A 13,334-nucleotide genomic window follows, 5' to 3' on the forward strand; every position below is an offset into this window, starting at 1 on the left:
GCCGCCCATATGCACATACCTCACGTTCATAATGGGAAATGTGGCACTGCCGGCACCTACTACCATACCGCTGCCACCTGGCCCCCTCTTTGTCCAGACCCAGATGGGGGCCCTGAGAGTGTGTGTGTGTGTGTGTGTGTGTGTGTGGTTTTTTTTACCACACATTCTTACATAGCTAATGTAATCTCTTGTTGTATTGCATTTTTGGACAAAGGGTGACACTTGCAGCAACGTACACTAAATTTTGCTAATATGCCACAACGTAAAGTGACCCATAACGGCCAAAGCAATTAGTTTACATATGTCTTGTTCAAATTACATAATGAATGGAAAATAAATGCCTAAAAGCGTATTTGCCCCATGTTATGAATAAATCATTAGGGAAACAAATGTTCAGGTCTGTAATTACACGCCACCTCCTCCATGCAGAAGGACTGGCAGATGATACATGAGATGAGAACACATCATCCAATGTGCATGTAACACTAGCAGCAATGATTACAGGTGTTCTGGCCATTCCCTTCTCAGTGCAGCAGCAGCAGCAATCTGCAGACATCCCCCGCCCGCTGCTGCTGCTGTATAACACGGGGGAGATAGAGCCGCCCCCTGCCTCCAACCACACCCGCCATCGCTATCTATCTCCTTCTTGGCACACCCGCTTCTTTGGCCGCACCTCCTGCATCCCATCTATCTCACCCGCCCAGCAGTTCTATCCTTACCATAACCATTCATGTTCAGCAGCGCTGGCCGGAGCTAGGGGAGCCCCCTGTCTTCCCTCCCCAACACCCACCTTCCCAGGGCACATCGCAGGGGTCACCACCGTCTCGCAGTCTCTGACAGGCAGTCTGCCGTGAATCTGCCTCCATCTGTATGTTATCCAGGGATCTCCCGCTACTCGGTCCTTGTCTCTGTGACATCTGTGGAACCATGCCGCAAATGTGAGGTGCTCCCTGTGATCGTTCACTCATTAATATCAGACATCCTCCTATATGATCCCTGCAACTACCCTGCTTCATATCAGGCTGTGCATATCTGTGATCTGTACAACTGCCCTCTAATAACAAGAGCATCTGAGACCGTGATCTGTGGAGCTGTACGCCTCCTCATCAGGAACCCCCTGGAATTTTTGGATCTACTCTCCTTCATACCAAGAGTACCCTGTGATCTGTGGAACTGCCCTCCATCATACCATAAGTACACTGTGATCCGTGGAACTGCCCTCCATCATACTAGGAGTACCCTGTGATCTGTGGAACTGCCCTCCATCATACTAGGAGTACCCTGTGACCTGTGGAACTGCCCTCCATCATACCATAAGTACCCTGTGACCTGTGGAACTGCCCTCCTTCATACCATGAGTACCCTGTGATCTGTAGAACTGCCTTCCATCATACCATAAGTACCCTGTGATCTGTGGAACTGCCCTCCATCATACCAGGAGTACCCTGTGATCTGTGGAACTGCTCTTCATCATACCAGGAGTACCCTGTGATCTGTGGAACTGCTCTTCATCATACCAGGAGTACCCTGTGACCTGTGGAACTGCCCTCCTTCATACCAGGAGTACCCTGTGATTGTGGAACTGCCCTCCATCATACCAGGAGTACCCTGTGATTGTGGAACTGCCCTCCATACCAGGAGTACCCTGTGATCTATGGAACTGCCCTCCATCATACCAGGAGTACCCTGTGATCTGTGGAACTGCCCTCCATCATATCAGGAGTACCCTGTGATCTGCGGAACTGCCCTCCATCATACCAGGAGTACCCTGTGATCTGCGGAACTGCCCTCCATCATACCAGGAGTACCCTGTGATCTGTGGAACTGCCCTCCATCATACCAGGAGTACCCTGTAATCTGTGGAATTACCCTCCTTCATATCAGGATCCTCCTGTAAATTGTGGCATCACCTTCCTTTCCTTTCGGGAACCTCTGCTGGATCCCCCTGTGATCTGTGGAGCCAGCCTACTTCATATAAGGAACCCCCGTGATCTCCCCCGATATGTGGCTGTGACTTGCTAGGCTTTCCAGGAACTGCACGTTTCTCCTTTACATACCGCATATATAAATCCTCTTCCCTGCCATGAGGAAGCACCTCCTGATACCAAACCGTTCCCTGCTGGCCGTCCTCTTTCTCTTCTCATTGTCTTCTTCCTTCCTTTATTTCATCTACGCTGCTCCAGGCATAGGTAAAAGCCGTATGGTTTACATTTTCTTCTCTATAGTGCTGACATGAATATTGTGTGTGTGTGCATTAATGGCAGACTATGCTGCTACTGGAAAGAAGGAAGCATTTAACAATTGCATTTAATATTACTAGACTCAGAGCAATGCTCTTTATATGCTGCATGAGTATAAACCTCTATTATAGGTAGACATAGAACCCTTTCCTGCAATATAACTAGATGTAGGGCCTTGCACATTACATACTGCTTGTCAAATAATTGCCCTTTGCAGTATGTACAGCTGGCAGTGTGTACTGAATGTTATATATTGCCTGAATTATTGTTACGGGGAACATTTATCAATAACTACATTTGCAGTGTGTTCTGGGCACAATATCAGTGTCCAAAATTGCATTACAATTTGCGATTATACCGCTGGAATTTGTGAATGAACGCATTGAGGGGCAGGGCCTCAGAAAGGCGCCCGACTCGGTGATGTGCTCACTCCTGTGCCTGGACTTCCTATGCGGTCAGCGGACCACGCACGACCAGCGTTCATTGCAGGGACGTGCGGTGAGCTAAATAGCTCAGGAGGCACTGACTAGCACCAGAGCCAGATTTACATGCAATATATGACCCAAAGCGTACATCTGGGCATTATACACAGGTGCAGCAGTATAAACTCCTGGAAATTTGGTGAGTTTTGATCAGAGATGTGCGGAAAAGTTAGCCAGGTGAGGCACTGCCTCACCTGCCATAGAATTTTTACTCCAGAGTTTTGGCTATAAAAATTATTACAATAATGCAAAGAAGATATTTCAAACATATTCTTTGTATTTTTTATATACTTGATGTAGTCAAAACTCTAGCACAAACGTTAGTATGACAGGATAGGTTCTGCCTCACCCCACCGCACGTCACTGGGCCATGGGAGGTCTTTTGGAGGAATCCCTTAAAGTGACTTCTGTGAATTGTAGCCCATAGGCCACAGTAGCACAACTCCATCTTCAGATGGCGTTTGTTGTGGAGCCACATTATAAAATGCTTTGCATTTCGGAGCTTGGTAAATCTGATCTCATTGCATCTCCCATAGAAACCTATGGGGTATGCAGTGAGGTGCTTCAAGATACAGACAGCAGCATCCCGGCTGTCAGAAAGCCCTTCGTGCTCGCTGCAGGCCCAGGCTATATTTTCCCTCTTTGGGTGTCTTACGGTGGGTACACACTAATAGATTTATCTGCAGATCAATTGATCTGCAGATATATCTATGGACGGATCGGGCAGTGTGTTAAGCATACACACTGCCCGATCCGTCGGGGACTGACGTCATGAACTGGGCGGGCGTGTACACACGCCCACCCAGTTCAGCTGTCAATCACCGCCGGCCGCCGCAGCATGTGTACGGCTACACACAGCGATGCGCCAATATATCGGTAGATATATTGGCCGTCGGCTGTGCTGCGGGGACGACGCGATACGTCTGTGAACGACGGAGTTCACAGACGTATCGGACGTACACACTGGCTGACCGTCCCGCGATATATCGGCCGTTGAAGAGAACGGCCGATATATCGACCAGTGTGTACCGGCCTTTAGATACCCACAGAGGGAGAAAAGCCCGTGGTGCCAGTATTCTGGCAGCAACTTTTCACCGCCTGTTGGGATTCTGGCATCGGCATTGTGACCGTCGGAATCTCGACAGGCTGTCTCGTGATTGCCTCTCATATCCTTCTGTGGGGGCTGCGACTGCTGTCAAATATGGAGGGACCGATGCAGATATCGGAATCCTATGGGGACTGTAGCTGTTGTTGGTTATGGAGGAACCGTGGCTGATGTCCCTCTGCCATACATTTGGGTGATACTGTACTTAATTCTTGCTGGTATCTCCAAAAACTGGTGTTTTTGTGGAAAATGCCACAAATACTTAATGATAAATATAAAGTCTGAAATATTACCAGATGTGGTCATGATATACTGTCTATAATTTAACAAGGGTGGTCTTCAGTATGCCGACTGTCGGGATCCCGGCGCACAGTATACCGGCGCCAGAATCCCGACAGCCGGCATACTGACACTTTTTCTCCCTCGTGGGGGTCCACGCCCCCCCTGGAGGGAGAATAAAATAGCCACCGTGCCCGCAGCGTGGCGAGCGCAGCGAGCCCGCAAGGGGCTCATTTGTGCTCGCCATGCTGTTGGTATGCCGGCGGTCGGGCGCCGGTATGCTGGTCGCCGGGAGCCCAGCCGCCGGCATACCATACTACACCCATTTAACAAGACATAGTGTATAACCATGCGCATTATGGCCCTCATTCCGAGTTGTTCGCTCGTTGCCGAATTTCGCTATATTGCGATTAGTCGCTTACTGCGCATGTGCAATGTTCGCAGAGCGCATGCGCTTAGTTATTTTACTCAAAAGTTAGGTATTTTACTCACGGCATTACAAGGATTTTTCTTCGTTCTGGTGATCGGAGTGTGATTGACAGGAAGTGGGTGTTTCTGGGCGGAAACTGGCCGTTTTATGGGTGTGTGTGGAAAAAACGCTGCCGTTTCTGGGAAAAACGCGGGAGTGGCTGGAGAAACGGGGGAGTGTCTGGGCGAACGCTGGGTGTGTTTGTGACGTCAAACCAGGAACGAAACTGACTGAACTGATCGCAGTGGCAGAGTAAGTGTCGAGCTACTCAGAAACTGCTAAGACATTTCTATTCGCAATTTTGTGAATCTTTCGTTCGCAATTCTGCTAAGCTAAGATACACTCCAAGAGGGCGGCGGCTTAGCGTGTGCAATGCTGGTAAAAGCAGCTAGCGAGCGAACAACTCGGAATGAGGGCCTATATACTGTCTAATTATATAACTAGACGTAGTGCCAAGCACATGATATCTCATGTATAATATTACTAGAAGTAGAGCCATGCACATTATATACCATCTATGATATTACTAGACATATAATATAGCGATGCACATTATATACCATCTGTAATATTACTAGACGTAGTGCCATGCACATTATATACCTTCTATAATATTACTAGACTAGACACATAGCGATGCATATTATATACCATCTATAATATTACTAGTCTTAGATCCATGCACATTATATACCATCTATAATATTACTAGACATAGAGCCACACACATTGTATACAATCTATGATATTAGTAGACGTATAGCCTTGTACATTATATACCATCTATAATATTTCTAGTCGTAGAGCCATGCATATTATATACCATCTATAATATCACTAGACATATAGCGATGCACATTATATACCACCCATAATATTAGTAGTCTTAGATCCAAGCACATTATATACCATCTATAATATTATAGGGCCAAGCACATTATATACCATCTATAATATTACTAGGCGTAGAGCCAAGCACATTATATACAATCTATAATATTGATAGACATAGAGCCAAGCACATTATATACCATCTATAATATTACTAGTCGTAGAACCATGCACATTTTAAACCATCTATAATATGACTAGACGTATAGCCATGCACATTATATACCATATATAACATAACTAGACATAGAGCCATGCACATTATATACCATATACAATATCACTAGACATATAGCGATGCACATTATATACCACCCATAATATTACTAGTCTTAGATCCAAGCACATTATATACCATCTATAATATTACTAAACGTAGGGCCAGGCACATTATATACCATCTATAATATTACTAGTCGTAGAACCATGCACATTTTATACCATCTATAATATGACTAGACGTATAGCCATGCACATTATATACCATATATAACATAACTAGACATAGAGCCATGCGCATTATATACCATATACAATATCACTAGACATATAGCGATGCACATTATATACCACCCATAATATTACTAGTCTTAGATCCAAGCACATTATATACCATCTATAATATTACTAGACGTAGGGCCAGGCACATTATATACCATCTATAATATTACTAGGCGTAGAGCCAAGCACATTATATACCATCTATAATATTACTAGACGTAGTGCCTTGTACATTATATACCATCTACAGTATAATATTACTAGTCGTAGAGCCACGCACATTTTATACCATCTATAATATAACTAGACGTACCTGTGTAAGACACAAGCACTTATTTTTGTAGAGTTTTGTCACGTTTCGTTTTTTTGTTTGGGGTTTAGGTGAGACCCTTATGGGCCACCCTCTCCCCTAAGTTGCTGAGGTCCTCTCCATTTGGGGAGGACCAGACGCTGTTTTCGGTCCCAGGGGGACGCTTCGGCCAACCCTGGGGATACCCGAGGGTCCCTCTGCGCTTCGGCAAGGGGGGACCCACAGTCCCTTTTTCCAATCAGTAGACCTTTTGGCTCTGAGGGGTAGGGGAGTAACGGGGCCCTTCTCCTTTCGGAGAGGGTCCAAGAACCTATGCCCCCAGCACGTTTGGTCACAGACACTGGGTGAAGAAGCACCGCACCTCGGGCTTCAAGTAAAAAATGAAATAAATAACTAGACGTAGAGCCATGCACATTATATACCATCTATAATATTACTAGACATATAGTGATGCACATTATATACCATCTATAATATTACTAGACGTAGTGCCATGCACATTATATACCATCTATAATATTACTTGATGTAGAGCCATGCACATTATATACCATCTATAATATTACTAGACATAGAGCCATGCACATTATATATCATCTATAATATTACTAGACATATAGTGATGCACATTATATACCATATATAATATCACTAGACATATAGCGATGCACATTATATACCACCCATAATATTACTAGTCTTAGATTCAAGCACATTATAGTGTTCACTCTAGCGGACGGGCAGGGCAGGGCGCGGGTCCGTTAGGGGCACAAGCGCGCGCCAAAAAGGGGTGTGGCTATGCAACTAGGGGGTGTGCCCACTTGCACGTAATGCAAGTGGGCGGTTCAGTCCACAGACGGGGGCGTGGGCGGCCGGCGCAGTCACTGTTGGGGGCGTACCCAGCACCTACGAAGGTGCTGGGCTTCCCCCAAGCTCTCTGACAGCATCAATGGATGCCGCGCGCATGTGCGCGGCATCTTTACACGCTGAGAGGGGCAAAAAGCGGCGGCTGTTTTAGCAGAGCGCCGCAGAAGGGCAGGGCGGGTTTTGCCCTTAAAAAAATCGGGCAGGGCATGGTGCCCTGCTAAAACAGCCTAGCGTGGACACTACATTATATACCATCTATAATATTACTAGATGTAGGGCCAAGCACATTATACACCATCTATAATATTACTAGGCGTAGAGCCAAGCACATTGTAATAGGTAATAATAGATTTGATGGCTTCATTAGTTTAATTATATAAATCATGTTGAATAGAAATATTTGACATTGTATTAGTCAATCAACAATGTTAGCTGAAGATAGTTTGACAATGACTCAGTGGCGAGTTGAAAATATGCTGGCTGTGCGTTTTTGACATATTTTTTTAAAAACTTTACATGGCCATAATTTGGAAACTGCATTGTGCGGAGTTTGTATATTCTCCCCCGTACTTGCGTGGGTTTCCGCTGGGTACTCCAGTTTCCTCCCACAATCCAAAAATATACAGGTAGGTTAATTAGTTCCTAACAAAAAATTAACCCTAACGTGAATGTGTGTGTACATGTGGTAGGGAATATATAGATTGTAAGCTCCACTGGGGCAGGGACTGATGTGAATGGCCAAAGATTCTCTATAAAACGCTGCGGAATATGTGTGCACTATATAAATAACTGGTAATAATAAACTGCATGAGATATTAAATAAAATTTTGTATTTTTCTTAGACTACATATATACTCTCCATAAACCAAATCTGAACAAAATCTGAGCTGGTGAGGTAAAATTTTAACAAAAAGTGTGTTGATTTGACACGGAATGACCTCACTACTGTATAGTGTAATGTGACTAAGATTGCACTATTGTGCGGTGTAATTTTAATTGGGGGTACTATTGCATGGCCATGCCCCTTCCAGCAAGACAAAACACCTTTTATGGCGGCATGTGCCCCTGTCCCGTCGACTCTGTAATAATACATTTGGGTGATACGGAATCCTTAATATTGGGGGCTGGCCACATACATTAATAAATATTATTTTATAATGTCTGGCTATCTCTTTCGTTATATCTCTATTTTGCTTGTTTTACACTGCAGCCTCCACATTTGTAGACTTACACACCCTAAAATTACGACTCGCTCCCTGCCCTTTCACAACTACATTTTAGGTTCACATAAAGTCAGCAAAATACATAGAGGCCTCACAGGTTAGGGTCATCCTTTGTCCACTTATACACCTTTCAGACATAAACCTCGACTTTAACCTGGCTAGGACCCCGGACACTGAACATCGGTTAAAGCCGGGGTTTTAGTGCTTACCCCCATCACACCTGGCTGACAGACGCGGGCTATTCACGGATCATCGCCGTTTACACCAGACTGGGTCTTCCAGTGACACGGGTCTTCTGTCTCGGTGGACGTGGGCACAGTGGACAGATGATGTCACCTCCAAGCGCTACTGTCCCCACTCATCAGCTCCTTTTAGTCATGATCCGGGTCATGACATTCAGACCGCAGGCGACAAGGTTCTGTTCACACGTAATAGGGCCATTCATTATTAGGAGCCTGATAGGGCCATCTAGTATCCAGCAAACTCTAGAAACAAAGTGCGAGAACCAACAATATCTTCAGATGCTGCTGGTTCTCTGAGCCCTACTCCTTCCCATGGGATGGAAGTTTGGGGTTGCAAGAGCATACCCTCCAAATGTACCTTTTTGGCAGGTACAGTACCTTTTTTTTATGGTCTGTACCGATTTTTGGCTCTCCAAGCTTCCATTGAAAGTATAGGAAAAGGGGCATGGCCACATCCCCTTTACCTGTGGCCACGCCCCCTTCCCTAATTTGTATCGATTTTTAGGTTTAAAATGTTGGAGGGTATGCAAGAGGGACCCAAGTGGATCCAATACTGGGATCCAAGTGGATCCAAGAGCATGCCCTCCAACCGTACCTTTTTGGCAGGTACAGTACTTTTTTTATGGTCTGTACCGGTTTTTGGCTCTCCAAACTTCCATTGAAAGTATAGGAAAAGGGGCATGGCCACCCCCACACCCCCTTTACCTGTGGCCACGCCCCTTTCCTAATTTGTACCGATTTTTATGTTTAAAATGTTGGAGGGTATGCAAGAGGGATCGGGATTCAAGTAGATCCCTCTACAGGCACCGCACTGTGCTACCTTTGGCTATATGCGTGCGGGACCTCAGGGCACAGGTAAGTATCTGCAGCTGTCCTTGCACCGGAGGAATACTGAGTTGCTCCACTAATGTATCCACTTCTGCAACTCACGGCGAGTTGTATACTTAATAAACGGTGCCAGTTCAGCCCCCAGTGATGAGTAGCCCCTAAAGCATGATCTTTACAGTATTTATACACTCTCTCTCTATAATCCTTCAGTCTGTTTCTCCCCACCTCTCTCTCTCTCTCTGGGGGAGATGTACTAAGCCTGAAAAGTGATACATTTCACAGTGATAAACTGCAAGCCAATCAGCTCCTAACTACCATGCCACTGGCTGTGTTTGAAAAATGACAGTTAGGAGCAGATTGGCTGGTACTTTATCACTGTGATATTTATCACTTTTCAAGGCTTAGTACATCTGGCCCTCTGTCTCTGTCTCTCTCTCTCTCGTGTTCAGGAGATCACTTTAGTATTTGTACAGTCTTCTGGACATATTTCTTTTAATATATACACTCAATACATAACACATACTGTATGTTTTTAATCCTCCTCCCTCCCACCACCAACAAACTGGGGATGCTTGTAGATGTCTCTTCTTGCAGTTGCAACAGTGTACAGTTACCCTTCAGTATAGGCAAACATGTTTGAGGTCTGTGTTACAGTCTGCATGTACACAACTCTCACTTTTTAGATGCATTTACTATGATTTCTGGCTATTTCAATACACTTTACGTGGTTTCCGTCTTTTTTCAATGTATTTACTATGTTGCTGGCTTTAACCCTCTTTTCCGTTAGGAAGTCTGTGACCTCGGGCTATCCCTGCAATAACTTCTTCTTGTTTTATAAGGACAACACACATGACTTTGCTGTCACCCCCTTCATTCTGCTGGGAAACATATTGTTAGAATTGTCAGTATGCCAGCTTGTGGGCTCCTGCGGTCTGAATGCACCCTGCAACAGCACAGCAGAGAGTGGCATGTTTCCTTCTGTGCAGAAATATACTCCCTGACAATGGTCTGTATGCAGGAACATAAAATCCAGGGCACCTTCCCTTAGTATCCTGAGGGGCTTTATGTTGGGTATGACCGTACTCTGACTTTCTGTGACTAACTGTTCACTTTTTTATTCCTTTGTTATTTTCTTTTTAAAGGGCTTGTGCAGGACTGTCTTTTCGTATGGGCTCAATAGGCAGTTGCCCAAGGGCCCCGGGAGTATAAGCTGATAGCTGCGGGTCCCCTTTTACCAGAGGTACCAGATTTTTGAAAATCAGCCCTGGGAAACCAGAGATATCCGAATTCAAAGCAGTGGTCCCCATCCGAGCCTGTTACAGGTTGAGAATCCCTTATCCAAAATGCTTGGGACCAGAGGTATTTTGGATATTGGATTTTTCCGTATTTTGGAATAATTGCATCCCATAATGAGATATCATGGTGATGGGACCTAAATCTAAGCACAGAATGCATTTATGTTTCATATACACCTTATACACGCTGCCTGAAGGTCATTTAATACAATATTTTTTATAACTTTGTGCATTAAACAAAGTGTGTCTACATTCACACAATTCATTTCATATACACACAGCCTGAAGGTCATTTAATACAATATTTTTAATAACATTGTGTATTAAACAATGTTTGTGTACATTGAGCCATCAAAAAACAAAGGTTTCACTATCTCACTGTCACTCAAAAAAGTCCGTATTTCGGAATATTCCGTATTTCGGAATATTTGGATATGGGATACTCAACCTGTATTTGCTCTTCTCATACAGATATCTCAGGTTCTGTCTGTAGAGTTTTTCTGACAGTATACTCCAAAAGCTGGGACTCTCCCCTTTTGGTGGACACTGTCAGTTTGTCTCTACTATGAACCAGAGATATCAGCCTTCCAGCAGTTGGTCCCTGCCACCACAGATGTGGGTTCAACATGCAAAATTTCTAAAGAAGTGGAGACAAGAAATCTGTATTGGTGCACAGAAATACTTTCTGCATAACAATTACAGTATAACTTTTATAAGCAACATATTTTTAAGTTTTTAGAATATTTCAATGGGTTATGATAATAAATGTTATATTGTAATTGTTAAGCAGAAAGTATTTATGTGCACCAATACGGATTGCTTGTCTCCACTTCTTTGGAAATTTAGCAAGAACCAGTCCCCTCCAGCCATTACTGCAGAGTTCGGCAGTTGGCATGTGTACCCAGCTTAAGTGTAAAGACTGGGATGTTTTATACTGAATGTTAGTGGCACTCCAACCTGCCGGGAAGTGGAGGATTACAAAAGCCGCTGCTTCTTAAACATAGCCCACAGAGCTGCCCTCTGGATACTCATTCAGTTATATCCCAGGCAATGAAATGAGATCAGTCTAATGCTATAAAGACATGGCTGAAAAATGCAAGCTAGACAGACCTCAGAGGATTCATTGCACAGCATTTTATCGATTAGAACCTTCACATTTTTCATTCACAATAATTATGACAGTATCTACAGATGCTGTGTATCAAGACTGCATACTGGTGGGTAGCAGACTACCAGCAACCTCTTTCTATAGTCCTTAAACTTTCTGAAGTTCAGTGTTCCCTTTCTGTCAGTCGGCTATATCTGATTTTAGCCAACGGAGCTGTATATATGTGGTAACAAGTGATATGACCTTCACAGAATTGATTTGCCCATTTTCATGAGGCAGATTAAACAGATTAATATAGTGCGGATTGCTGGCCTGTCTGCTCGACTGACGTCAGCCTTCTGGAAGACCTTCAAGCATGACGTTTTGTGAATTAATATTCAGTGAGTCAGTGAGCGGATGCAACTGACCTCTCACTCCCTGCTCTCTATATGATACTTTTTTATTTGTTATTCTATTGCCCTGTGTAGTGTTTCCCTACAGTAAGTGTGCATTCTTTAGTTGATAAACACCACTCTGTCCTCTATACCAGGCATAGTTCTACACATCTACTTATTCAGTGTTTATGGAAGACAACTTTTATTCCGCATGCACGATGTCATTCTTAGTATCTGTTCTTGTAGGATGTCTTCTGTATGCCTGGCGTAATTCTCAGTAACTATTCTTATAACATTTAAGGTTACATAAATATTTGTACTAGATATGATTCCAGATTCTGTAAAATAGTTTGGTGCAAGACCCCTTACAGCTGTTTCAGTTTTGTTATTTGAATGTATATATATATATATATATATATACACCGTATATACTCGAGTATAAGTCGACACGAATATAAGCCGAGGCACCTAATTTTACAACAAAAACCTGGGGAAACTTATTGACTCGAGTATAAGCCTAGGGTGGAAAATGCAGCTCTAGCCGTACACAGCCCTCATAGTGCCAGATATGCCCTCATGCTGCCAGATATGCCCTCATACTGCCAGATATGCCCCCACAGGGCCAGATATGCCCTCATGCTGCCAGATATGCCCCACAATGCCAGATGTGCCAGATATGCCCCACAGTGCCAGATATGCCCTCATGCTTCCAGATATGCCCCACAGTGCCAGATATGCTCTCATGCTGCCAGATATGCCCCACAGTGCCAGATATGCCCTCATGCTGCCAGATATGCCCCACAGTGCCAGATATGCCCCACAGTGCCAGATATGCCCTCATGCTTCCAGATATACCCCACAGTGCCAGATGTGCCACATATGCCCTCATGCTGCCAGATATGCCCCACAGTGCCAGATATGCCCTCATGCTGCCAGATATGCCCCACAGTGCCAGATGTGCCAGATATGCCCCACAGTGCCAGATATGCCCCAGATATGCCCCACAGTGCCAGATATGCCCTCATGCTTCCAGATATACCCCACAGTGCCAGATGTGCCACATATGCCCTCATGCTGCCAGATATGCCCCACAGTGCCAGATGTGCCAGATATGCCCTCA

At 44.5% G+C, this 13,334-nt stretch overlaps 1 protein-coding gene across 1 annotated transcript in view; it reads left to right on the forward strand.

Annotated features, from left to right (window-relative positions):
- Window positions 1-547: 547 nt before the first annotated feature.
- The window catches only part of B4GALT5 (beta-1,4-galactosyltransferase 5), a 49,426-nt gene continuing 36,639 nt past the window's right edge, over window positions 548-13,334 (forward strand). The window contains exon 1 of the mRNA XM_063958885.1: window positions 548-2,189. Coding sequence (XP_063814955.1) covers window positions 2,084-2,189 — 106 coding nt within the window. The 5' untranslated portion in view covers window positions 548-2,083. The remainder of the gene's footprint in view (window positions 2,190-13,334) is intronic.

This window comes from Pseudophryne corroboree, chromosome 3 (genome assembly GCF_028390025.1).
Source record: "Pseudophryne corroboree isolate aPseCor3 chromosome 3, aPseCor3.hap2, whole genome shotgun sequence".
NCBI classification, from domain to species: domain Eukaryota; kingdom Metazoa; phylum Chordata; class Amphibia; order Anura; family Myobatrachidae; genus Pseudophryne; species Pseudophryne corroboree.